The following is a 25,328-nucleotide window of genomic DNA, read 5'->3' as shown; positions in this document are numbered from 1 at the left end:
GGAGCCACCAGCCCCCCTTGGGCTATAAATGCCCGGGCGGGTGCAGGAACCGCCGTGTCCCCGGCACTGTCACCCCACTGCCAGGCCCTACCTGTCACCTCTGCCTCCGCCACCGTGAGTGCAGGGACGGGGCTGGGGTCCCGGGGGGGTCCCTGAGGGGAGGTCGGGACCCCAGGAGGGACAATCCCCTTGGGGACCTGTGGGGTCCCTGGAGGGGAGGTGTTCCTTTGGGTGCACGGGGGTCCCTGGGGTCCTTTGGGGTGGGGCAGCTGCCTTAGGGACACTGAGGGGGGGGTCTCTGGGAGGGAGATGTCCTCGTGGGATATGGGGGTGTCCCGGGGGCGAGGATGTCCCTTGAATGGGGCCGGGGTCCCGGATGGGGGGGTGAAACAAACCCTCGTGGAGCTGGGGGCACCCTGAGGGTGTGACAATCCCACAGGGACCGGGGTTTGGTGAGGGGCAGAGCTGGGTTGGGGGTCCCGAGGGTGATGGGAGCACCCGGGGGCGATGGGGGTGTCCCACCCGCAGCTCCACTCGCCCCTCGCCCCCGTCCCCCGCAGATGGTGACGTCCCCGCGGCCGTGGCGCGCGCTGGTGGCCGTGTCCCTCTGTGCCCTGCTGTGCCTGGCGGCCGCGTACCCCCCGAAACCGGAGAGCCCCGGGGACGACGCGTCCCCCGAGGAGATGGCCCGGTACTTCTCGGCCCTTCGCCACTACATCAACCTGGTCACGCGGCAGAGGTGAGCGCGACAGGGGCGTCCCTGTCCCTGTCCCTGTCCTTGTCCCTGTCCCTGTCCCTGTCCCTGTCCCTTGTCCCTGTCCCTGTCCCTGTCCCTGTCCCTGTCCTTGCCCCTGTCCCTGTCCCTGTCCCCTGTCCCCTGTCCCCTGTCCCTGTCCCTGTCCACACCTCTGGGCTCCGTGCGCGCACCCGCGAGGTCCCCGTTGCTCAGGAGCGCGCCCGTGTCCCGCAGGTACGGGAAACGCGCCAGCCCCGGAGCCGCGGAGGCGGAGCTGCTCCTGGGGGCCGGCGGTGACAGGTCACGGTGAGTGTCCCTATCGCTGTCCCCCTCCCTGTCTCCATGGCCCCGCGGGCAGGGACAGGGGCTGCGCTGTCGCCCGTCCCCCGGGGCGGGGGTCCCGGGCTGTTTGGGGTCCAGGGGGGTTCGGGGGTCTCGTTCCCCCTTTTCTCACAGCGGCTCTTCCCGTAGGTACGATGACGACTCGTGGTGACCGCCCCGCCCAGCCCCCCCGTCCCCCAAATCCTCCCCATCTCTCCAGGTCCCCTCAGGGGACCCAGGGCCAGCGCGGGACCCCCCGCTGGAGGGCCGGGGACCCCCAGAACCCGGCCCGGGGGTGTCCCGCTGTCGGGGGGGCCCCGACCCCGTCCCCTCCCCACTGCTGTCGGGGGGTCCCGCGTGGTCCCCGAACGGCCCCGCAGAGACAATAAAGAGCAAGATCGTGGGCACGGCCGGGTCCGCGCTGTGTGTGGGGGCGCGGGGAGCGCGGGGGGGACGAAGAAATGCAGGAGGGATGTAGGGGTCGAGGAGGGATGGAAGGGGAGGAATAAGGGACAGGAGGTGCTGGGGTGCAGGGAGAGAGGGGGGTGAAAAGGGGTGGGGAGAGATTAGGGGGTGAAATGAGGGGAGTAGAGTGGAAGGGGGTGAGGGGTGGAATTTTGGAGGAGGGGGGTGAAAGGGGGTGGGGAGAGATTAGGGGGTGAAATGAGGGGAGTAGAGTGGAAGGGGGTGAGGGGTGGAATTTTGGAGGAGGGGGTGCATAGGGAAGGGTGGGAGTGGGGTGAGCTGGGGGCTGGGGCGCACTGGTGTTGGATACTGGGGTGCACTGGGTGTGGGGTAATGTTGGGCACTGGTGAGGGGATCCACCACTGTTGAATGTGGGGCTGCTGGGGGGCTGTGATAGGACCGGAGCACAGGGGTTGGACATTCGTGGGGGTGCTGGGGAGCACTGTCCTGGGTGTGGGGTGCTCTGCCAGGGGGTGCTGACACCATCGGGACACAGCCCCATGATGTGGCCGTTGGGATCTGTGCCAGGGTGGCGGTCCCGTGTCCCTCTGTCCCCTCACGTGGCCATGGTGGGAGCTTGGGGACAGACCTGTCCCCATGGCTGCAGTGAGGGGGTGGCTGTGCCCCCCCCCCGCCCCTCACCCCAACATTGCCTCCCTCACGCCACCCCCGGATCTCTCCCTCCCCCCTCCCTCTGTCCCTCCACTGTCCCCTGTCCCACTCCCCACCCCTTGTCCACTCCTGCCCCCCTTCACCCCATCAGCCCCCTCTCTAGGCCCTGTCCCTCTGTCCTTCCGCGGGGCAGGACACTCGTGTCCATGTCCTGTCCCCTCCGGGAGCCCCCTCAGCGCGGGGTCAAACATTAACCAGGGGCCAGCTGTCCCTGTCACCCCCACCATGGCCCCTGTCCCCCCTCCCCGTCAGCATGGGCACCTGGCCACAGGTGCTGCGTGGCACGGTGACATCAGCGGGGCACGGGGGGATATAAGGGCCAGCACGGCGGTGGCAGCAGTGGCACCGAGGACCCGGCGTGTCAGGCACTGTCCCCTCTTCTCGCCGTGTCCCCGCGTCCCCGCCCGAGGAGGAAGGTGAGAGGGGACGGGGAGCAGCGAGCGGTGTGAGCGGAGCAGGTGTGCGACAAATGGGACAAGGGCGCGACTGTGCGTGTGACACACGCGTGTGCAATTGTTCGTGCGAGGCTGAAGGTGTGCGGCGGTGGGACATGGGGCGTGCAGGTGTGCTGTGTGCAGGTGTGAGCAGGTGTGCTGTGTGCTCTGTGTGCTGAGTGCAGTTGTGCACAGGTGTGCGCAGGTGTGCGCGCTGTGCACACGCGTGTGACGCCGTGTCCGTGTCTCAGCCATGTCCCCGCCGCTGCTGCTGGTGGCCTGCGCTGCTCTGGCGCTGCTGCCGCTGCGGCCCCGCGCGGCCCCGGCCCAGCCCGCGTACCCCGGGGACGACGCGCCCGTGGAGGAGCTGCTGCGCTTCTACAACGACCTGCAGCAGTACCTGAACGTCGTCACCCGCCCTCGGTGAGGGGGGCCTGGGGGGGCGGTCCTGATGTGCTCCCTGTCGAGACACACTCCCTATGGTGACATGCTGCCTATCGCGACATGCTCCCCATCGTGATGTGCTTCCCTTCGCGAGGCGCTCCTCCATCTCAATGCACTCCCCATGAAGACGCGATCCCTGTCATGACACGCTCCCCATCGCGACCCTCTCCCTGTCGTGACACACTCCCTATCTGGACACACTCCCCGTGGTGTCCCCCTGTCCCCCGGGCCGCTGTCCCCTAAACGCGTCCTCGTTGCAGGTACGGGAAGCGGGCGGGAGGGCGAGCGCGGGGCGAGGAGCCCCTCGGCGCCCCAGGGTGCTGAGCCCCAGGTAAGGGACTTGGGGGGCGGGAGGAGCCCCCCAGGGCTTCCTCCTGCCTCAGTGTCCCCAGTGGAGACAGCCCGGGGGGAAGGGGGGCTCTGGGAGGTCCCCGGGGCTGGGGGAATTCAGGGGGAGGCCCTAAAGGGTGTCAGGGTGGGGGACATGGGACAGGGGGGATCCGGGGAGACTCTGTGGGGAAGGGAACACGGAGCTGGGGGACCCTGCCTGACCCCCCCCGTTTTGTTTCAGGGACACCGCCGGGGCCGAGCAGGTGAAGAAGCCCGGAAGGCGCAGCCTCCCCACCCCCGCTGCACCCCCGGACCCCCAGAGCCGGCCCCGCGGGGCCGGGACAGACCCCCCCCTAGCAATAAACCCCCCTGCAGCCACCGCCTGTCCTGTCTCCGCCTGCTCGGGGACACCGGGGACACCGGGCTGGGGGGAACCGGCGTGCTGGGGACACTGGGGGTGTCACAGACGCTGAGTCTGGGGACCGTGGTGACGCTGGGGATACAGGGGGTGCTGGGGACACGGGACACTGGGGGCACTGGGCATGTCGGGGACACCGAGTGGCTGTGCTGGGGACACTGGGGGTGCTGGCACTGTGGACACGCCCCCGAGCCCGTCCTTGTCGCTGTGCCTGTCCCCGTCCGGCCGGTGCCAGTCGCGCGTGGTCCGCGATGCCGGCGGCCGCCCCCGCCTCGGTCACGGGTGAGTGTCCCACGGCCACGAGCGTGAGGGGGGAGGGAACCACAGGGAGCGTGTGCGCGCGCCGGGCACGCGCGTGTGCGCGGGGCCCACCGAAGCCTGGCACACGCGTGTGCAAGGGGGGCGGTCGGTCCTGCGGGGGTGGGCGCTGCGCGAGTGGGCACCGGAGTGCGCGAGTGCGGGGCCGTGCGCGGGCGCGCTCGCGTTGCACGCGGGCTCGGCGCGGCCCCTTTAAATCCGCGCTCCCGCTCCCCCCTCCCACCGCCCCCTTAAAGGGGCCGAGCCCCCGCCGGCCCCCTCCCCACGCCGCGGGACGCTGCGGGGGGGTCCCACCCGTGAGCGGGCACGGGTAAGCGGGGACGGGGGAGAGCGCACGGGCGGGGAGAGCGCCCCTGGGTTTGCACGGGAGCGGGAGCGCGCGTGGGAGCACACGGGGGCGCGCGTGTCGGCGAGGGCGCGCACACGCGTGTGCGCCGCGCGGGTGCGCGGCGGCGTTGTGGTGGTGGTGGGGTGCGTGGGTCCGCGAGCGCGCGGGAGCGCGCTCAGGTGGTTTGAGCGCCACGCGCGGGAGATGCGCGTGCACGGGCCGCGCCCGCGCGTGTGAGCTCACGCCGCGACCCCCCGCCCCCCCCAACCCCACCTCTGCCAGGCGTGCAAAGCGGCCGGAGCGCGCCCGGTGCACATGCGTGTGCAAGGCGGGGGGGCGAGGGGGCGCGGGGCCGGCGCGGGTGGGGGCCCCACGCGGGGCCAGGGGGTTGCGGGGGGGCGGCGGTACCCGGATCTGGGGCGGGGGAGCCCGGCCCCGCAGCCATGAGCCTCCCCGGCTCTGGGTCCCCGCCGCCCGGCCCGGCCCCCGCCCGCGGCCCCCCGGCACCCCCAGGTACGGGGGGGGGCTGGGAGGGGCCGGGGGCGATGCCACGCGGGGGGGGTGATGCCGCTCGGGGGGGGCGGCGTGGGGTGGGGATGGGGTGGGGGATGAGGCGGGCGGATGGAGATGGGTTTGGGGGGATCGGCTGGTGCTGTGCACCCCCTCTTTTGGGGAGGGGGCGGCTGATGGATGCCCCCCCCTCGCCCCCCCGGCTCCGTCGCGATCGTTCCCCGCCATTGCAGCGCAGCCGCGCAGCCGCTCCCGCCCCCGCGGCCCCGGATGCGGCCCCCCCTCAATTGCATTCTCCCACCCCCCATCTCATCGCACCCCCAATGGAACCCCTCCCCTTTCATCGCCCCCCCCCCCCCCCGCATCCCCCCTTCCCGTTACACTCTGTTCCGGGGGGCTTTCAACTCCACCGTGACAATTTGGGGAGTCCGTCCCCTTGTCCCTCCGACTGAACGAGGGGAGGAAATTCCGTCCTCACAGGGGTCCCCGACACTTGTCCCCGTAATGGGGGGCTGTGACAGGAATGGGGGGGAAGCAAGCACCCCCCCCTGCACTTTCACCCACGTTTCTGCTCCTCCCCTGCACTGCGTGTCCCCCCTCCCGTGTCCCTGTGTGTCCCCCCCACCGTGTGCCCTCCCAGCCATGCAGCAGGTACTGGACAACTTGATGGGGCTCCCGGGGACCCCGGGAGTGGCCGACCTTGACCTCATCTTCCTCCGTGGCATCATGGAGAGCCCCATCGTGCGCTCCCTGGCCAAGGTACGGAGGCCTGGGGGGGGCGCGTGTCACATCCCGGCACCCCCGAGAGGGGTGGGGGGTGCCCCCACGTGTGTGCGTGCGCGTGCACGGGTGTGAGTGCATGTCACCTCCCGAATTCCCCCTGTCCCCGGGGTCCTAAATCCCCTCAGCACCCCCCAAATCCCGAATTCCTTCTGTCCCTGGGGGTCCCCAAACTCCCCGGCCTTGGGGGTCCCTAACAACTCTGTTGTCCCTAACCCCAGGTCCCCTGGGGCACCCTGAGCCCCCTCGGCCCCTCCGAGTGTCCCTATAATCCCCCTTTCCCCCCCGCCCCAGAGGTTCCTCACGTTCCCCCAGGACCCAGGGGTCCCTAATCCCCCCGGCACTCGGGGGTCTCCGCCCTTACCTGGGGCTGTCCCCGGTGTCCCCAGGCGCACGAGCGGCTGGAGGAGCGGAAGCTGGAGGCGGTGCGCGGGGACAACCTGGCTCTGGTGCAAGAGATCCTGCGGGACATCGGGCACCTGGCGCGGCCCGAAGTGCAGGGAGCGGCGGCGGAGCTGGCCCGGATTCTGCGGGAGCCGCACTTCCAGGTGAGACCCGGGCGGGACCCTCTGTCCTGTGCCAGCAGGCGGGACACGCGACCGCGACCGGCTGCTGTGTCCCAGCGCGGTGACCCCGCACCCCGCGTGTCCCAGTCGCTGCTGGAGACCCACGACTCGGTGGCTGCCAAGAGTTACGAGCCCCCCCCGAGCAGCCCCGGCCCGGAGCCGTCCCTGGGCTCCCAGCCCGTGCCCCCCGACGCCGTGCGCATGGTGGGAATCCGCAAGGCAGCGGGGGAGAACCTGGTGAGCCCGGCCGGCGGGGTTGGGGCGCTTTGGGGTGCTGCAGGGGGGCTGGGCCGTGATGGTGGGACATTTTCGGGCGCGCTGGGAGATTCTGGGGTGCTGGGGAGTGTTGGGGTATTGCGGGGAGCTGGCGAAATCGGCAGCATTATGGGGTACTGGGGGCAGTGTGGCGCGATGGAGCATTTCGGGGTGCCGTGGGCATTGCGAGGTGGCTTTTTAGGGTGATTGGGAGTATTTTGGGATGCTGGGGGCATAGCGGGATGTCTGTTTAGTGCCAGGGGGAGTATGTCGGCTGCTGCTGGGTCGCGGCCGGGGGCTGAGCAGGGCTGTCCCCTCAGGGGGTGACGTTCCGGGTGGAGCGGGGGGAGCTGGTGATCGCCCGCATCCTGCACGGGGGGATGGTGGCGCAGCAGGGACTGCTGCACGTGGGGGACGTGATCCGCGAGGTGAACGGGCGTGAGGTGGGCAGCGACCCGCGGGCACTGCAGGACAGCCTGCGCCACGCCAGCGGCAGCGTCGTGCTCAAGATCCTGCCCAGCTACCAGGAGCCCCACCCGCCCCGCCAGGTACCGCCCTGTAATCCCGCTCTGTATCCTGCTCCGCATCCCTCCCTCTATCCCTCCCTCCATCCCTCCCTGCACTGCATCCCTCCCTGCATCCCACCCTCCATCCCTCCCTCCATCCCTCCCTCCATCCCACCCTCCATCCCTCCCTGCATCCCACCCTCCATCCCTCCCTCCATCCCTCCCTCCATCCCTCCCTCCATCCCTCACTCACCGTCCTCCACGCAGTTCCCCCGCCCTGTGTCCCCACCCCCGTGCTGTCCCCTGAGCCCCACGAGCCACTGTCCCCTTGTCCGTGCTCTGTTCCCTTTGGCTGCTGGGACCCCCGTGTCCCCCCCAGTGTCCCCCCCCGTGTCCCCCCTTGCCCTCTCTGCCAGTCCCTCCCCTGTCCCTGTCCCTGTCCCTGTCCCCACACAGCACCTGGGTCCCGGGTGGCAAAGGGTGCCCTGTGCTGCCCCTCCCCTCTCCGTGCCAGCCATCCCCGTCTCCGAGGGGACAAAGCAGCGCTGTCCCCACGCTGGCCCAGCGCTGTGCCCCGTGTGCCACACGGCCGGGTGGCCCTGCGGGTCCCCATGTGCGCCATCGCGGGCGCGGCGCTGGCGGCTCTGGGCACGCTCGTGTGCGTGTCCGTGGCCGTGGGGCTGTGCCTGGGAGTCGCCGTGGTGGTCGCGTGGGGCGCAGCGGCGGCGGCCGGAGCGCTGTGTGTGTGTGCGGGAGCTGTGCGGGCCTGGCTGAGCCGGGCACGGGGGGCACAGCCCGGCGGGGGGGGCTCCTAGAGAGGACAGGCGCGTGGCTGCGTGTGACACGGGTCCCGCGTGTCCCTCCGAGCCCTGGGGACACTGAGGCACCGAGCGGCGGCACAGGCGGTGAGGAGGGGGGGATCCCCGGGAGTTTTGGGGGTCTCCCCCGCTGACCCCTCCCCCCGGTCCCCAGGTGTTTGTCAAGTGTCACTTCGACTACGACCCGGCCACCGACAGCCTCATCCCCTGCAAGGAGGCCGGGCTCAAGTTCATGGCCGGGGACCTGCTGCAGATCGTCAACCAGGATGACCCCAACTGGTGGCAGGTCAGGGGGGGTCTGGGGGGTGGTAGCACTTTGTGTCCGTCCTGGGCCACGGAGGGTGAGAGGGTGCTGGGGCTGGGGGGTTCTGGGGCAGATCGAGGGGTTCCTGTGGGCTTGGGGTGTGCCTGGGAGAATTCCTGTGAAGTGGGGAGGAGTTCCCGGGGCGTGGGGGGTGTCCTTGGAGCTGGGCGGGGGGGGCTGCTTGGGAATTGGGGGAATCCCTGGAGCAGGAGAGGGTCCCTGTGGGGACTGGGAGGTCCCCGGAAATTCGGGGATTTCCTGGAGCTCGGGATGTGTGTCCCTGTCGGGATTCGGGGGGGGGGGGGGGGGATCCCTAGAGCTGAAGGGTTCCTGGAAATTGGGAGAGTCCCCGGAACTGGGGAGGTTCCTTCCGAAACTTGGGGGGGGGGGGGGTCTCCGTATCTGGGGGTGTTCCCTATGGGGTCAGAGGAGTCTCTGAAGCCCAGGGGGTTCCCCGTGGGGCTGAGGGGTCCCCATTCGTGGCTCTGTGTCCCCAGGCGTGCCACGTGGAGGGCGGCAGCGCGGGTCTAGTGCCCAGTCAGCTGCTGGAGGAGAAGCGCAAGGCGTTCGTCAAGCGGGACGGGGAGGTGGCGCCCACGTCGGGTACGGGGACATCGGGGGATGGAAGAGTCACCTCCCGAGGGGGGAGCACGGCGAGTCCCCTGCACCCTGTGACAACGTCCCCATCTCCCCTGGGTCCCGTTCCCATGGCACTGCCCCTGCGGAAGGTCCCAGCTCCCATGTTCCCGTCCCTGTGCCAGGGCGCTGTCCCTGTCCCTGGGTGCTGTCCCTGTCCCTGTCCCTGTCCCTGTCCCTGTCCCCAGCTCAACCCCTTGCCCTCGCAGGGGCCCTGTGTGGCAGTCTCAGCGGGAAGAGGAAGAAGAGGATGATGTACCTGACGACGAAGAACGCCGGTGAGTGTCCTAGGGTACTCCCAGGGGTGGCACCCGCGGGGACAGGGTGCCCTGGGGTCCCCAGGGACGTGTGCCAGCCCTGTCCCTCGCCCAGAGTTCGACCGGCACGAGCTGCTGATCTACGAGGAGGTGGCGCGGATGCCGCCGTTCCGCCGGAAAACGCTGGTGCTGATCGGGGCTCAGGGCGTGGGGCGCCGCAGCCTCAAGAACAAGCTGATCATGTCGGACCAGGCGCGATACGGCACCACCATCCCCTGTGAGCGTCCCTGTCCCCGCCGGCATCACCATCCCTGTCCCCTGAGCGTCGCTGTCCCCTGAGACCATCCCTGCCCCCTGTGCTCATCCCTGTCCCCTGTGCTCGTCCCTGTGCTTATCCCCTGTCCCCTGCCAGCGTCCCTATCCTCGCCAGCATCCCCAACCCTGCGGCCATCCCTGTCCCCTGCGATTGTCCCCGTCCCCGTCCGCATCCGGGTCCCCCGTGACGGTTCCGGACGGGACTCCGGTGCGGGCGGGTGTCACTCCGGTGTCTCCCCCGGCAGACACGTCGCGGAAGCCGAAGGACAGCGAGCGGGACGGGCAGGGCTATCGCTTCGTGTCGCGGGGCGAGATGGAGGCCGACATCAAGGCGGGGCGGTACCTGGAGCACGGCGAGTACGAGGGGAACCTGTACGGAACCAGGATCGACTCCATCCGCGCCGTGGTGCAGGCGGGCAAGATGTGCATCCTGGATGTCAACCCGCAGGTGTGGCGGGGACACGGCGAGAGGGGGGGACGGCGACACCGCGGACCCCCCCGGCCGCGGGGCTGAGCCATGTCCCCCCCTCCCAGGCCGTGAAGGTGCTGAGAACGGCGGAGTTCGTGCCCTACGTGGTGTTCATCGAAGCCCCCGGCCCCGAGAGGCTGCGAGCCATGAACCGGGCAGCCCTGGAGAGCGGCGTGGCCACCAAACAGCTCACGGTGGGGGCCCGGGGGGGACGTGGGGACGGGGAAACTGAGGCAGGTTTTGGGGTGAAAGAGGAGGACGCACAGCTCGCAGTGTGTGTCCCTCACCATCGCTGGGGTGCTGCGGTAACTGAGGCAGGTTTTGGGGTGCAGGAGGCGGATGCCCAGCGCACGGTGGAGGAAAGCAGCCGCATCCAGCGCGGCTACGGGCACTACTTCGACCTGAGCCTGACCAACGATGACTTGGAGCGCACCTTCGGGCGGCTGCGGGAGGCCATGGAGCACCTGCGCCTGCAGCCCCAGTGGGTCCCCGTCACCTGGGTCTATTAGGGACCCCCAAAACCCTCCCCTCAACCCTCCCAAACCCACCCAGGAGGGCTGGGGGTGACAAGAGGGGTTGTGTCGCACCCGGTGGTGAGATGAGCTCGCCGTTCCCAGCCCCGCGGAGGGGCGGGGGGGGTTCTCTGCAGAGCCCCCCCAGCCCAAGCCTGACCCCTCTGTCTCCCCTAGAGTGTCCCAAATCTGGGGAGGGGCAGAAGAGCCAGTAGGGTCCCGTGGGGGGCACAGGCCCCACACAGCTGAGTCACTGCCAGACCCTGGGGAAGCCCCCCCTGTCCCAGGTGGGGATCCCCAGAATTGGGGATGGGAGGTGCGGGGTTTGGGGGGGATCACACCCAGAAATGTCCCCTCCCTGTCCCCCAGGCCACAACCTCCCCACTGGGACCCCTGTCACCCCTTACCAGGGTGGGGGTCCCTCACCATCCCTTTTGTCCCCTGTTACCCCTTCCCAGGTAGCAATAACCCCTGTAATTAACCCTTAATTAATCTTTAACTTAACTTGTAATTAACCTTGTAATTAACCCAGTGGGGACTGCGGCTGGGGACTCGCTGGGGGGGGGTCTGGGGTGGTGACAAGGGGTGTCCCCAAGGGACAGGGACACGGGGGGTGCAGGGTGTGCCCCCATCCCCTGCTGCCGTTGACTCCTTTTTGGTACTTTGCTGTGAATTTTATTAAAGGAGAGAAAAATGGGTTTGTCCCTTGTGGTGAATGCGAGGTGGGGAGGGGTTGGCAGCTGGTGTCATCTGTGTCACCTGTGCCACACCTGCCACCTCACCCCAGCCATGTCCTACATGGTGCGGATGTTTTTTTAGTTGCAAATCACCATTTCCCACCAGTTTGGGACTGGGAGGCCGCTGGAGGGGGGGGGGGGGGGGGGGGCTGGAGTGAGTGTGTCTCACATGTCACACGCGTGTCACCTGGCACACCCATGGGGAACCATCCTTGGTGCTGCCAGGAGGGCTCAGCAGAGCTGCAGGCACCGGGGGGGGGGGGGGGGGGGGGGGCTGGGGGCGTGCAAGAGGGGGCTGTGAGTGTGTGGGGGTGTGCAAGGGGGGGTGTGGAGGCATCCAAGGCGGTTTCCAGGGGGTGCAGCTGTGCCCGTGTTTGTGTGTGCACACGTGTGGGCACCTCCCACGGGTTGCCGTGGGGTGTCACAGGATGGCACAGGGTGCCATGGGGTGCTCTGGGGTGCTATGACCATGGGGTGACACCAGAGAGTCCCATAGGGTGCCCTGTCCATGAATGCTGCCATGTCCATGCAGTGCCCTGTCCGTGGGTACCCTGTGTGGGAGCTCTGTGACTTTAAGGAGCGCTGTCTCTAAAGCCACTGTATTGGCCCGTCCATAATCCCCACGTGTCCCTGAGCTGCCGTGGTTATAAGGGCTGGGGCTGCACACGCCGGGCTGGGTCGTGTCCGTGCCGTGTCCGTGCCGTGTCCGTGCCGTGTCCGTGCCGTGTCCGTGCAGAGTGACACGCAGTGCCAGCCATGTGGCCCATGCTGCTGCTGTTGCTGCCGGTGGCCCTGGCCATGCTGGCCCTGGGCCGGGTGGCCCATCGGCTGCTGGCCCCATCTGGCAACCCCTTCGCAGGGCCGCCCCTGGAGCCACCACGGCCACTGGTGACTGACCAGCGCGCCCGGGACAGGGTCCTGAAGCAGGGTGAGTGTTCCTCGTGTGTCCGTGTGTCCATCTGTCCCGTGGAACGCCGGGCGTGCAGGGCTCGGCGTCCTGGCGGTCACTGTCACGCAGGGTTCAGCGTCCAGCGCGTGCCGGACCAGCTGGACGCCGTGGTCATCGGCAGTGGCGTGGGGGGCCTGGCGGTGGCCGCCACCCTGGCCAAGGCAGGCCGGCGGGTGCTGGTGCTGGAGCAGCACGACCAGGCCGGTGGGTGCTGCCACACCTTCCAGCAGCACGGCATCGAGTTCGACGTGGGTAAGGATCCCCCGACCTGGGCAGCCCCGTGACCCCCTGTGACCCCCGGTGTCCCCTCACCGTGTCCCCTGTCCCCACGCCACAGGCATCCACTACGTGGGGCAGCTGCACGAGGGGAGCCTCCTGCGGGTGGCCCTGGACCAGGTGACAGACGGGCAGCTCTGCTGGCACCGCCTGCCTGACCCCTACGACGAGGTGACCCTGGGACCCCAGCGCTACCTGCTGCGCTCCGGCAAGGTGGCCTTTGTCACTGCGCTGGAGGAGCAGTTCCCCGCTGAGAAGGAGGCCATCAGGGAGTTCATGAAGCTCTCTAAGGTGCGACCCTGCAGTCACCTCTCCATGGGGGTGGCACGTCCCCAAGGAGGGGACAGCTTGGGATACGGGGTGGGGATGGTGGCGCAGGTGGGGACGTGGCTGATGGGTGGACGTGGTGGGGAACGGGCTGTGGGAACAGTGGGGACACAAGTGACCGTCGTGGAGGGGACGTTGGTGATGGTGTGGTGGGGAAGAGTAGTGGGAGTGGTGGGGACAGAGGGGACACAGAGGGGACAGCGGTGATGGGTATGGTAGGGGCAAGTTCTGGAGATGATGAGGATGATGTGGGGACAGCTGCTGAGCCATGGGGTGGCCCCGGGGTCACAGCAGTGGCAGTCCTGAGGACGTGATGGTGGCCAGGCAGGTCAGTGCTGCCGGTGGCACGTGGTGATGTCACACAGGTGGCCTCGCGTCACGTGGTGCCGCTGTCCCCGCTCTGGTGCGGGAGGTGACAGGGACTCCGCGGGTGTCCCGCAGGTGGCCTCGCGGCACGCGGCGCTGCTGGCCCTGCTGAAGCTGTCGCCGCGCTGGCTCGTCACCCTCCTGCTCCGCTCGGGGCTCCTGCCCCGCCTGTCCCCCGTGTTCCGCATGGCGACCACCAGCCACAGCCAGGCCGCGGCTCGCCTCACCTCCAACCACGACCTGCGTGCCCTCTTCGGATACCTCTTCTACGGTCAGGGGCCGTCGTGATAGGGAGCAGCTGTCGCGATAGCGAGGGCACCAGGTGGAGGAGCAGGGCGGTACTGAAGTGGTGGAGGCTGTGTCACGACAGGAGGTGGCACCATCACGATATGGGCGCTGCTGTGTCGGGATGGGGGCGGCTGTATCGTGGTGGGAAGGGCCGTGTCGTGATACAGCAGGGCTGCGTCGTGATAGTAGAAGGAAGCATTGTGACAGCGGAGGGCACCACAGTGACAGGGGAAGGCTGAGTTGCGATAAGGGAGGGAGATATCGTGGGTGAGGAGCGCCATGTCGCGACACGGGAGGGCTGCTCCGCCCTGCGGCGGGGGGCCAGCCGTGCCCGTGTCCCCTCCCTGTCCCCGCAGGCACGGCCCCGCGGGACTCGAGCTTCCTGGTGAGCGCTCTCATGGTTCACCACTATCAGCGCGGGGCCTGGTACCCGCGGGGGGGGGCGAGCGAGGTCGCGTTCCACGCCGTGCCCGTCATCGAGCGCGCGGGGGGGGCCGTGCTCGTGCGCGCCCCCGTCACGCGCGTGCTCGTCAGCTCCACCGGCACCGCTATGGGTGAGCTCCAGGACACCCCCCGCCCCCCCACCCACGTCCCGAGCTTCCCCGAGGGATGGGGACACGGTGACAACGCCCCCCGTGTCCCCTGACCCCCCCCCCCCCGCTGTCGCCGCCGTGCCCCAGGGGTGGCGGTGCGGGCGGGGCCCGGGCAAGAGGAGCTGCAGATCCGCGCCCCCCTCGTCATCTCCGACGCCGGGGTCTTCAACACCTTCGGGAAGCTTCTGCCCCCCCACGTCCGCAGCCACCCCGGTAAGGTGACGCTTGTGTCCCCGTGTCCCTCGCGTCCTCGGTGCCCTCAGCATCCCGGGTGTCCCCAGCATTCCATCCTCATCCCTCCTGCCACCCCCGTGTCCCCCGCCCAGGCGCGCTCGGGTGTCACCCCCGTGTCCCCGCAGGTGTCCGCTCCCGCCTGGCCATGGTGCGGCCGGGCATGGGCTCCTTCCTGGTGTTCGTGGGGCTGCGGGGCAGCGCGGCCGAGCTGGGGCTGCCCCCCACCAACTTCTGGATCTACCCCCACAACGACCTGGATGCCATGTGAGGGTCCCGGCTGCCCGGGGGCGGCACGGCGGGGATGGGCGGGGGGCACGGGGGTGGCATCACATCCCTGTTTTCCCGCAGGATGACCCAGTACGCTGCCCTGAGCCGCGACGACGTCCCCGACAACTTGGCCATGATGTTCATCACCTTCCCCGCCGCCAAGGACCCCACGTACGAGCAGCGGCACCCAGGTACCGCTGCGGGGGGACCCCCGCGTGTCCCCAGCTCCCCTCCGCAGGCTCAGAGGATCCGCAGTCCCTGCGGGACCGGGTGGGCACTGCCGCTGTCACCCCCACGGCGGCGTCACCGGCTGTCCCCGCCCCACAGGCAGGTCCTGCATGACCATCCTGACCATGGCACGGTACGAGTGGTTCGAGGAGTGGGCCGGGAGCCGGCCCCGGCACCGCGGCCCCGAGTACCAGCGGTACAAGATGGACATCGCCCAGCGGCTGCTGGACAGGGCCCTGCTCCGCTTCCCGCACCTGCGGGACAAGGTGCCCCAAGGGACGGGCTGGGGCGTCTCACAGAGTCGGGGTTCCCCAGGGGGGTCCACCCGTGCTCGCCCGTTCCCCCTGGCACGCTCCGAGCCCCCGTCCTGCGCAGGTGGAGTTCGTGGAGGCGGCGACCCCGCTGACGAACCAGCACTACCTGGGGGCAGCGCGGGGGGAGATGTACGGCACCGAGCACGACCTGCGCCGCTTCAGCCCCGCCGTGGTGGCCGCCCTGAGACCCGACACGCCCGTGAGGAATCTCTACCTGACAGGTGAGTCCTGCGTCCCCATGTCCCGCTGTCGCCGTGACCAGCGCGCTGTCCCCGCGGTCGCCCTGCAGTGGGGTGATTGTGGCCACATGCCCCACGGTGGTGGCTCTGTCCCGCCCCCGGGGTGGCTGTGCGCTCCCCGGGGGTGTCCCTGTGCCACCGTGGCTGTCCCCAGGGCAGGACGTGTTCTCCTGCGGGCTGGCGGGGGCCGTGCACGGGGGGCTGCTCTGCGCCTCGGCCATCCTGGGCCGCCTGCTCTACCTGGACCTGCTGCTCCTCAAGAGGAAAATCAAACGGCGCCAGGGCCGGCACACGGCGTGAGGGGACAGCGGGCCTGGGGACACCTGTCCTCGGGGACACCTGTCCTCAGGGATGGCCCCGGGCTGGGAGGGGCTCCCAGCTCAATAAACCCCGATGTCCCACTGGTCTGCAGCTGTCCTTGGGGAGGGGAGGGAGATGGGGGTGGGAGAGGGATGGGATAGGGTCTGGAGTAGGGAAGGGGGCAGGGATGGGATGGGATGGGATGGGAATAGGCATGAGACTGGAATGGACAGAGGGTTGGGATGGGGATGGAGACTGGGATAGGGATGGGCACAAGGAGCAACCACAGCTGGGGGTGAGTGTGGGGCGCAGAACCCCCCTTAAACTTCCCCCCCCCTTCTCCCTCTGTTCTCCCTGAGCTTCCCCAGCCCCCCACCAAACCAGCAGAGCCCGGAATTCTTCACGCTTTTAAATATAATAAATAGGGGAATTCTCAGTGGGATGGCTTGGGGATATGGGGGGGACACAGACCCAGGCCAGCCGGGTGATCCTGAAGGGTCCATGGCCCCCTGAGTGAAGCACCAGCTGTCCTTGGAAGGGGTCACCTCTAGGTCCGGGTGGTGCAGGAGGGCTGAGCTGTGGGGTTGTGGCCACATTCGGGGCACGGCCCCTGGGGCAGGGGGTACAGGAAGGGCTTCGCTGTCACCTGAGGGTGCGGAGGGGTCAGAGTAGGGGGACATGTGACACACTCAGGGGGTTCTCCACGGAAGGAGGGTGTCCCCCTTTGTGGGCAAGGCAGCCCAGAACCCAGCACCCCATAAACCCAGCACCACATAACCCAAGCACCCAGCACCCCATAACCCCAGCATCCCATAACGCCACATCCCATAACCCAAGCACCCAGCACCCCATAACCCCAGCACCCCATAACCCCACATCCCATCACCCACCACCTCACACCCCACACCGACCCCCATTCCGGTCCTCCCTCCCGGCTGGGCGGGACCCACCTCGCTGTAGGGCGGGGGCTCCAGCCCCACGGGGATGGCCCCGCTGGGCAAACTGGGCAGACTGGGCAGGGTGGGCATCAGGGTCAGCGGGGGGAGTACGGATTCCTGGGGGTCTCCGTGGGGCGGGGCGGGTTCGGGGCCCTGAGGATTCCTGTAGGCGGGGGGAGGCACGGGGTCCTCGCAGAGCTTGCGGCAGATGTGGAAGATGATGAGGAGGATGGTGATGGCTACGAAGGTGATGCCGATGAAGATGAACATGGCCCTGGGGACACCAAGAGGTGCGTGCTGGTGGCTGGCATGTCGCCACCCCCCCCGCCCCGTCGCTCTCCCCCGGCACTGTCTCCGCACCCGCAGAGCTCCCAGGGTCTCTCCATGTCCCCATCCCCCTTCCTCCGTCCCCAGGGACCCCTCCGGGGCATGGTCCCCCCTGCCCCCCCGCCCCCCGCCAACGAACCCGGTGTCCCCCGGCACCGCCGCGCCACCTCCGTGCCACCGCCGCACTCTGGACCGGGGACACCCCACGGCCCGCGCCCAGCGCCCCACACCCGCCGCCCTTTGCACCCTCCCTGCCCCACCGCGGACCTTGCCCTGGGTGGGGGGGACTCGGGGCATCCCGCCGTGGGTCAGTTTGGGGTGATTTAGGCCAATTTGGGGGGTTTTTAAGGGTGGGACCATGCCGAGGGGTGCTGGCACCCTGTGGGAGGGGGTTGTCCCCAAACTGGGGGAGGGTGAGAGGGTGGCCTGGGTGGCGCAGGGCGGGATCAAGGTGACACAAGGGGCGCTTGAGGTGACACAGAGGTTCTCGGGGTGGCACAGGGGACCCCCGGCCCTGCCGGGAGTCGTGCCCGGGCTCAGGGGAGGGCGAGGAGCCAGCGGCGAGGCTGAAGGAGCGGGATCCCCCCGCGGGTGTGAAGAGCCGCAGGCTCAGCGTCTTAAATTCCCAAATCCCAAATCCAAATCCCATCAGCGCCCCGAGCTCCTCGCCGGAGAGCGGGGAGTGAGCGGGGGAGGTCCGGGGGTGATCCGGACGTGATCCCGGAGTGATTTGGAAGTGATCCAGAGGTGATTCGGGGTCGATCCGGGGGTGTCGCACGCCGTGTCCCTGGCCCCGCGGCAGCGGGTGACAAAGGATGAGTGGCCCAAGAGCAGACGAGGAGGTGGTGGCAGAGGGGACAAGGCTGGTGCGGGGGTTTGGGAGAGGGAGTTGGAGTTGCGGAGAGCTGGGGGATCGTGCCGTGGGATGCCCTAAGCAGGATCATCCCCTAAGGGGTTTAGGGCTGCCCGGGGCACCGGGACTCGGCCGCACGGGTCAGGAGCTCCAGCCGCGTAATTGGCTCAAGGGCTCAGCGGGGGATTTGCCACCACATGTCCTCCCGTGCCCTGGTGGGGACACCCCAAAATCGCCCCCCCCCCCCCACCACAATGAGGCAGAGCCCCCTCGTGTCCCCCCACGGGTGAGAAGGTGCCCGGGGTTCCCTTTGGGCTCCTGGTTCTGCAGCAGCCGCGGGGAGGGTGGAATTAAATCCCAGCTGGAGGCAGAAACATCCGGGACGCCAGGAGGGTGCTGGGGGCCAAACCGGGTGGGGACGGGAAAAGAACGGGAAAAGAGGGTGCACACACCTGGTGCACGCACCTGTCCTGTGTAGCTGGACACACACACGGACACACACATGGACACAGTGGACACACCTGGACGCACACACACGGACACACGCGCACATCATTCCCTGGCACACGGACCCTGTGCCTGCAGGGACGGCTGTGCCAACCCCGCACCCGCTGCCAAGGCTGCCACGGTGCCACCAGCCCCGGCGCAGGGACCAGCGCCATCCCCGGCCGCGTCCCCAAGTGACCCCGTCTCGCCGCTCTCGCGTTTCCCAGGCCAGGGCGGCGTCCCGGGAGCGGACACGCGGGACAGCCGGGCACCGGTGCCACCCGGGCACGGCCACTCCGGGGTGGGACGCGTCGCTGTCACCTCTCAATGCTCAAGGCAGGGAGGACCCCGGGCCCCCGCGCTGTCCCCGCCCGCCGGGGCCGCCTTGGCCGCGCTCGCAGAAGCGTTTGCGTAAGTGGAGGTGGCGGGGCCCCCCCAAAAACGTGAGAACCGGCGGTGGTTGATGCGGGAGCCCCACGGCGGGGCGGGGCCGGGGCGCCGCAGGCGCTCCCGCTGTGCCTCAGTTTCCCTGGGAGGGCGGGGGCCGGGATGCTCCGCGCGGATGCAGGTGCCCGACCGTGTGTGTCCCTGTCCCTGTCCCCTCTCCAGGGCCATGGGGTGTGCTCACACGCGTGTGCAAGCGTGCACAGGCTGAGACCGCCCCCACGGACCCCGCCGTCACTCCCCGGGCACCGCGACGCTGCAGAGAGGAGCCCGTGTGTCCCCCTGTCCCCATGCCCACACCCCATCCAGGCCACCGTCCCCCCCAGCCCCCTCCCTGCCCCCGCCTGGCCCCGTGCCCCCCTTCCCCACCGCGGCCCCTCTCCCCTCCCTCGGTCCAGCCTTTTCCCTTCCAGCTCCCTGTTTGAAGCTATTTTTTCCACAGCTCCTGCCAAGAGCCGCTAATGAGAAACAAACGGGCTCCTCGGCCGCGGCTGCTGCCGGCCCACACACCTCCGGCCGCGGGGCCGGCCTTGCACCACCCGGTGCCCTCCTGGCAGCGGCCCCGGGCACCTGCATCCTCCCCACCTGGCACCGGCACCGGGCATCTGCATCCTGCCCAGCTGGCACCGCCGTCCTCGCCGTCAGCGCAGTCCCTGGGCACCTCCATCCTCCCTGTCCGGCACCACCCCCAGGCATCTCTGTCCTCCCCATGTGCCACCATCCCCAGACATCTCTATCCCCACATCCAGCACAATTCCTGGGCATCTCCATCCTCCCAGGGCATCTCTGTCCTGCCCACATGTCACCATCCCTGAGCATCTTATCTGTCCCCATTTGTCACCATCCCAGGGCGCCACCAACCTCCTCATCCAGCACCACCCCTGGGCATCTCTGTCCTGTGCCACTGTCCCTGGTCATCTCTGTACTGCCCAGGTGCCACCATCCTCTCCTCTTGTCACCATCCCAGAGCATTTCCATCCTGCCACCACCCTTGGGGTCCCCACCCCACTGCAGGGCAGGGCTGGGCTGAGACCAGGTGCCACCTCGGTGTCCCCTCTTTCCCCTCGGTGTCCCGTGGCTGTGACCAGGCCGGGTGCCAGAGAGGTGCCGGGGGCGGGGAGGAGCGAGGTGTGAGGGAGTCCCGAGCTGTCCCCCCCGCCGGGTCCCCCGCCTGCCCCAAGCTCAGCCGGGGCCTCAGCCAAGCCCGTGCTGTTCCAGTTGGCCCCGGCCCGGCCCCAGTTATCGGCCGGTCACATTTTCCACTGAACCATGTTTGTGTTTGAACAGCGCCGGGAGGAGGGGAGGAGCGCGGCAGAAGGGCAGGGACCCCCCGATTCCCACCGCGGGGAGGGGGACAGGGTGGGGGAAAGGATTCATGGAGGCGGGGATGGGAGAGGGATTCCGGCCCGGGGAGGGGACGGCTGGCCAGGGCTGGGATTGCTCCCGAGGGTGGGAGCAGCACCCAGGAATGGCAGCGCGGACCAGGGTGAGCTCAGCGCGACCCAGGAATGGGGACAACACCTGGGCGTGGACGGACAACAGCACTGTGGGAGCAGCATCTGGGGACGGGAGCGGTACCCGGCTATGGGAACGATGCCCAGGGATGGAAATCCCTGGGACACAGAGCAGGCACTGCCTGAGCTGGACATTCCCTCATCCCACCCTCGAGGGATGCACCCTCGAGCCAGCGCCACTTCAGGAGACGCCCCCTCCTCATGCTCAGGCTGTGGGGAGCAAACCCCCCAGTCTGGGGCTCCCCCAGGCCCCGGGGCCGGGCGGGTTCCTCGAGCGAGCGCGGCTCGGCCAGGCCGTGCCGGAGGGACGTCACGGGGCCGGCTCCTCGCCGGCTTCCTCGAAGGAGCCGCCGCTGCCGCTGCCAGGGTGACGCTGGCGGCTCGGGGCTGACCTGCTTTCTTCTCCTCCAGCCCTCTCCCGTTCCGGCATCCCTCCGGCATCCCTCCGGCATCCCTCCGGCCGGGCCCGGCCCCGCTGCGCCGCCAGCGCCGGCGGCTTCCTGCGGAGGCGGAGGAATTTGGCTCCCGGCCCCGGGGCTGGTGCCGGACAGCGCCGGCAGCGCGGGACAGACGGGACTCCACCGGCAGCGGGAGCAATACCGGGAACAATACCGGGAACGGGAACGGGAAAGGGAAAGGGCTCAGGGTGCCACCTCGGCCATGGCGGCGCTGGTGGGGCTGGGGGTGGCCCCTGAGCTCTGTCCCACAGATGTGTGGCTGCACACACAGGGGCTGCTCTGGAGGGACGGATAGATGGATGGATGGATGGACGGACGGACGGACGGATGGACGGATGGACGGATGGACGGATGGATGGATGGATGGATGGATGAATGCATGGATGGACGGACGGACGGACGGACGGATGGACGGATGGACGGATGGATGCATGCATGCATGGATGGATGGATGGATGGATGGATGGACGGACGGATGGATGGATGGATGGATGGATGGATGGATGGATGGATGGATGGATGGATGACAGGTCACATGAGAGAAGGGACAAACAGGCAGCTGGCACAAGGGACAGTGTCACAGCCAAGGGATATTTCATGGTGTGCCACCATCAGCCCTTAAAACTACAACCCCCTTTTATCCCCCCAAACCATGAGGGACAGCACTGCCTCCCTGCCCCCCTTGGGGGTGAGCCCGTGGGTGCCACAGGTGTCACAGCCCTTGGGGGTGGCACCCAGCGTGTCCCCAGGGCACAGCCCCGTGTGCCCAGGGGGTTCGCTGTGCCCTCAGGCAGGGCTGAGGACGCACCTTTACCTGTCCCTGACCTGCACAGGGTCAGGCCGGGCTGTCCTGGTGTGTCCTGCCCAGGCACGGGGTGGTCTGGCTGTGACAACCCTGGGCGTGCAGCCTGTGATGTGTCCCCAAGGGCTGCCAGTAGCACAGTGTGGCACGTCCCTGTCCCTTCCCACGTTACAGTGTCCCCAACCCTGTCCGTGCCAGTGTCCCAGCCCTGCCCGTGCCAGTGTCCCCAACCCTGTCCGTGCCAGTGTCCCCAGCCCTGCCCACACCGTGGCACTCCCCAGCCCTGGCCAGGGCACAGCGTGGCACATCCCAGCCCTGCCAACGCCGGTGTCGCCAGCCCTGCCCGGTCCCCTGACAGCCCCTCGGGGCGCTGAGCCCCCCTCGGGGTGAGCAGGGTGGGGCCCGGCCCGGCATAAAACGGGGACCCCCCCAGAGCCCCCCAGAGCCCCCCCAGCTCCCGGCACAGCCCCCGGGCCCCCTCCCGCTGCCGACGTGGAGGCTGCGCCGGAGACGTGTCAGGGGTGGGGAGGGAGCCAAGGGCATCCTGCGCCTGCCCCAGATTTCGGGGGGGCCCGGGGGGGTTCGGGCCGTTCAGCAGCCCCGCCAAGGGAGGAGGCAGCGGCCAGCGGGATCCGTCCCGCACCCGCCGGGTCCCCGCCACCGCCGCTGTCCCCGGGTGGGGTGCGGGACCCCCCTCCCCGCTCCCCCTGCTGCCTCTCCTGGGGTCTCTGCGGGCACCACGGGGGGGGGTCCCCGGGGCCCCGCCGTGCCTCAGTTTCCCCTCACACGTGTGCAGAGCCCGGCGGGTGGAGTTGGGTATTTTTTTGGGGGGGGTGTGTGTGAAGACTTTTAAAGTTTTTTGGCTTTGCCCCGATTTCATCCCTTTGAAAACCTTTGTTGGGTGGCCTCGCCTCCTCCCCGCAGGCCACGCCCACACGGACACACCACGCCCAGTTCCCCCAGTTCCCCCAGTTCCCCCCCTTCCAGTCCTCCCCCCCCCCCCCCCGCTCCATTTCCACGACGGCCGAGTCCCGCTGCCAAAGGGACGTGGCGGGACGGGGGGGACACCGTGGGGTTGGGGGGACACCGTGGGGATCGGGGGACACTGCAGGAATCAGGGACACTTCATCAGGAATGGGGTGAGCACCGTGAGTTTTGGGGGATTCCGTGAGGCTTGGGGGGGGACACGGGAGGGACTGGGGGACACCCCAGGCTGTGAGGGAAGAGTGAAACCCCCCTCGGCTGTGCCGGGCCCGTCCCCTGGCAGGGAACCGGGATGAACTGGGGGAGCGGGCAGGGAGGGCCGGGAGGAAGGTGCTGACGTGGGGCCGGGAGGAGGAGGAGGAGGAGGAGGAGAAGGAGGAGGAGGAAGAGGAGGAGGAGGAGGAGGAAGAGGAGGAAGAGCTGGAGCAGGAGCATCGCTGCTGCTGGGCCGGGCTCCAGCTGGAGCGACCCTCGGTGGTGGCGGCGGGGCCGGGGGGGGGACACGGGTCCCTCTCCCCCTGCCCGGCCCCTGCTCTTCCTTTGAGGTGGGGGGATCCTGAGCCCACAGCTGGGTCCAGACGCCCACCCCAGAGCCCCCGAGCCCAGGAATCCCAACAACACAAATACCCCAATCCATGAACCCAAACCGCCCAAATACCCCAATCCACAAACCCCAAATACCCCAATCCACAAATCCCAAATACCCCAATCCACAAACCCCAAATACCCCAATCCATGAACCCCACCAACCCAAACACCCCAACCAACCCCAGCTACCAATCCCCCAACCCCAAAAATTGAGTACCCCGACTCAAAACCCCCAGTGACCCAAACACCCCAACAGCTCCTCCCACCAACCCAAATACCCCAACCCAACATCCCCGAACGCTCTACCCCAAATAAGCCCCCAACCCAAACAGCCCCAGGAACCTGAGGATCCCAACCCACCAACCTCAATCACCCAAACCACCCGAGGAGCCCACCCCAACAGCTGCTCCCACAGACCCAAATACCCCAACCCAAGAGCCCCGAGCAATGCTTTGGGGGGGGGAGCAGTCAGACCCCCCCAAACCGGCAGTTTTTGGGGGGACCTTGGTGCCAGATGAACCCTTTGGGATCCCCAAAGGACACCCCATAGCTCTGCCCCCCAAAGCCACCAAACCTTCACCCCCTTCCCTCCTGGGGGACTCTTGGGCTTTCCAGCCCTTCGCACCAAATTTTTGGGGTACAGCCCCCCTCCCTCCGCCCAGGGGACCCCCCTGCAGCCGATGGGGGTGGCGGGGGGTGCTGGCCCAGCCACGTGGCACCGGAGCCACCGTCCCCGCCAGGCTGCGGGCCCCGGGCCAGCGGCGAGCGATGAGGTCACCGGGAGCGCTCCCCGCCAGGCTCCGGCAGCGCTCGCGGTGCCGCTCCCGTCCCTGTCCCCGTCCTTGTGCCCATCCCGTCCTCACCCTTGTCCCCCTCCCCGTCCCGCATCCCCGGCCTTGTCCCCGTTCTTGTCCCCGTTCCCACGGGGAATGAGCGCAGCCGATCCCGGGGATGTTCCTGGGGTTCGGATATGAGGAATTCCCTCCCCGAGGGGTTTGGGGTGCTCCCGGTAACCCCACATCATCCCCAGGTCCACGGCTGGGATTGGGCTGGGGAGCATCGCCCCCTGCCCGGGGGCTGAGGGGGGGCGGGGGGGTGGGGGAGCAAATTCTTCAATGAAACTGAAGAGGAGAAGGAAAAAAATCAAAAAAACAGAGGAATAAAAAGGGAAAAAAAAGGAGTCGGGAACGGAAAATGTTCAGCGTGGAGCTCGTCCCTCAGAGTTTCCATCCCGGTCTGCGAGCCCAGACTGTGGGGCCTGGGCTGGGCGGCTGCTCCCGGCCTGGGACCCCCTCCAGAGCCCCTGGACCCCCAAAATCTGCCCCCATCTACCTCCAGCTCTGCTGCAGACCCAAGGTCTGGGGTCAGGGGCTGCAGGGGAGGAATGAGCCCCCCAGGATGGGCCCAGTCCTGGGCTGTGGCGGTTCGGGGGTTCGGGAATCACCTCCCCCGAAAGAAACCAGGCCTGGATGTGGGGGATGAGCGCTGGACAGGAGGATGCAGATGGGGGGTGACCCCAAACCCTGGGTGTGGGGGCAATGTGGGAGTGCAGAGGGGGAAATGAGTCCCACAGGGGGGTCCCATCCCCTGGGAGGGGTCACACCCCAGCTCCCCATCCCATCCTGGGCAGAGGGACCCCCCGAGCAGGACGAGCTCCCCTCCTCGATCCGGGGGTCCCCAGTGGGGACACGACCACCCCATAGCAGCCCCCCCAGACCGGCGGTGCCCCCGCCGAGGGTGGCGCGGCGCTGGCATCCCGGAGGCCAATTTGAGCAATTTGCCCTGGAAATAGCCGGGGAGTCGCGGCCGTGATTATGGGGTTCTGCCCTGACGCCACAATTGAGGCCACCAGGAATAGCCGGGGCGGTGCCGGGTGCGGCCACCACGGGGGGGAAACTGAGGCACCGCGCCGCCCACCACCTCCCCATGGGGGGGGGGGTGACAAAAAAGGGGAGGGGAGGGGGGTCGGGAGGGTCTGAGCAGGGTTGGGGGGGGGTCTCGGGGAACCCCTCCAAGGGGATTGTTGGTGGTGACGTAGTTGGTCTGGGCTGGGGACCCCCCCCCCCTCTCTGTGGGGTCAGACACCTGCGTGTCACCACCTGCACGGCCACCAAGGGGGGGACAGAGCCCGGTGGGGATGGGGAGGGGGCGATGGGGGGGACACGGGGCCCGGGAGCGGCTCCCGGGGCTGCCGAGGGAAGTGGGAGGCGGGGGGGGGGTGGGGGGGGATAGAAAAGGGAATTAATCCGATCCATGTGTCCGGGCTGCCGGGGCACTTAACTCGCTCCAGATGCCGCTGTCTGCTCCAGCTCCTCGGCAAACAAACCCCGCGCCCTCCCCGAAACCCCCGCACCCCATTTTTAAGTGGGTCCTACCCAAAAGGGGTGGGGGGCTGCCCCCCTTCCTCCTCGCCCCCGGCCAG

The 25,328-nt window shown here is 68.7% G+C and overlaps 6 protein-coding genes across 8 annotated transcripts; 5 read left to right on the top strand and 1 right to left on the bottom strand.

Annotated features, from left to right (window-relative positions):
* Positions 1 to 560: 560 nt before the first annotated feature.
* On the top strand, positions 561 to 1,229 carry LOC134053237 (peptide YY-like). The gene is made up of 3 exons (XM_062508126.1): positions 561 to 739; positions 971 to 1,042; positions 1,208 to 1,229. The coding sequence occupies exons 1-3, from the start codon at positions 561 to 563 to the stop codon at positions 1,227 to 1,229; spliced, it is 273 nt and encodes a 90-aa protein (XP_062364110.1).
* A 1,434-nt stretch (positions 1,230 to 2,663) lies between these two features.
* On the top strand, positions 2,664 to 3,396 carry LOC134053187 (pancreatic polypeptide-like). Its single transcript, XM_062508057.1, has 3 exons — positions 2,664 to 2,757; positions 2,859 to 3,051; positions 3,333 to 3,396. The coding sequence occupies exons 1-3, from the start codon at positions 2,664 to 2,666 to the stop codon at positions 3,394 to 3,396; spliced, it is 351 nt and encodes a 116-aa protein (XP_062364041.1).
* Positions 3,397 to 3,451: 55 nt separating this feature from the next.
* Positions 3,452 to 5,204, bottom strand: LOC134053186 (uncharacterized). The gene is made up of 2 exons (XM_062508056.1): positions 4,047 to 5,204; positions 3,452 to 3,532 (listed from the first exon to the last, which is right to left on the bottom strand). Exons 1-2 carry the CDS (start codon positions 5,202 to 5,204, stop codon positions 3,452 to 3,454), a joined length of 1,239 nt encoding a protein of 412 aa, XP_062364040.1.
* Positions 5,205 to 5,618: 414 nt separating this feature from the next.
* On the top strand, positions 5,619 to 10,391 carry MPP2 (MAGUK p55 scaffold protein 2). 3 transcript variants are annotated; one of them, XM_062508020.1, is made up of 11 exons: positions 5,619 to 5,717; positions 6,146 to 6,304; positions 6,410 to 6,559; positions 6,898 to 7,125; positions 8,056 to 8,187; positions 8,703 to 8,808; positions 9,051 to 9,119; positions 9,214 to 9,375; positions 9,659 to 9,861; positions 9,948 to 10,076; positions 10,215 to 10,391. In XM_062508020.1, exons 1-11 carry the CDS (start codon positions 5,619 to 5,621, stop codon positions 10,389 to 10,391), a joined length of 1,614 nt encoding a protein of 537 aa, XP_062364004.1. The 3 variants fall into 3 exon arrangements, with proteins under 3 accessions (XP_062364004.1, XP_062364003.1, XP_062364002.1); XM_062508019.1 differs by having other exon boundaries at positions 5,619 to 5,735; XM_062508018.1 differs by having other exon boundaries at positions 5,619 to 5,786.
* A 1,496-nt stretch (positions 10,392 to 11,887) lies between these two features.
* LOC134053185 (all-trans-retinol 13,14-reductase-like) lies at positions 11,888 to 15,512 on the top strand. The gene is made up of 11 exons (XM_062508055.1): positions 11,888 to 12,059; positions 12,150 to 12,332; positions 12,418 to 12,827; positions 13,125 to 13,320; positions 13,694 to 13,891; positions 14,018 to 14,143; positions 14,290 to 14,428; positions 14,513 to 14,622; positions 14,759 to 14,925; positions 15,035 to 15,194; positions 15,367 to 15,512. The coding sequence occupies exons 1-11, from the start codon at positions 11,888 to 11,890 to the stop codon at positions 15,510 to 15,512; spliced, it is 2,007 nt and encodes a 668-aa protein (XP_062364039.1).
* Positions 15,513 to 16,759: 1,247 nt separating this feature from the next.
* Positions 16,760 to 23,678, top strand: LOC134053184 (basic proline-rich protein-like). Its single transcript, XM_062508054.1, has 11 exons — positions 16,760 to 17,084; positions 17,279 to 17,459; positions 18,216 to 18,527; positions 18,767 to 18,832; positions 19,003 to 19,252; positions 19,848 to 19,919; positions 20,323 to 20,441; positions 20,486 to 20,720; positions 21,693 to 22,010; positions 22,259 to 22,403; positions 23,569 to 23,678. Exons 1-11 carry the CDS (start codon positions 16,760 to 16,762, stop codon positions 23,676 to 23,678), a joined length of 2,133 nt encoding a protein of 710 aa, XP_062364038.1.
* The last annotated feature ends 1,650 nt before the right edge of the window (positions 23,679 to 25,328 follow it).

The sequence above is a fragment of the Cinclus cinclus genome, chromosome 24 (genome assembly GCF_963662255.1).
Source record: "Cinclus cinclus chromosome 24, bCinCin1.1, whole genome shotgun sequence".
Classification (NCBI taxonomy): domain Eukaryota; kingdom Metazoa; phylum Chordata; class Aves; order Passeriformes; family Cinclidae; genus Cinclus; species Cinclus cinclus.
This window is presented reverse-complemented; position numbering and strand designations above follow the sequence as displayed.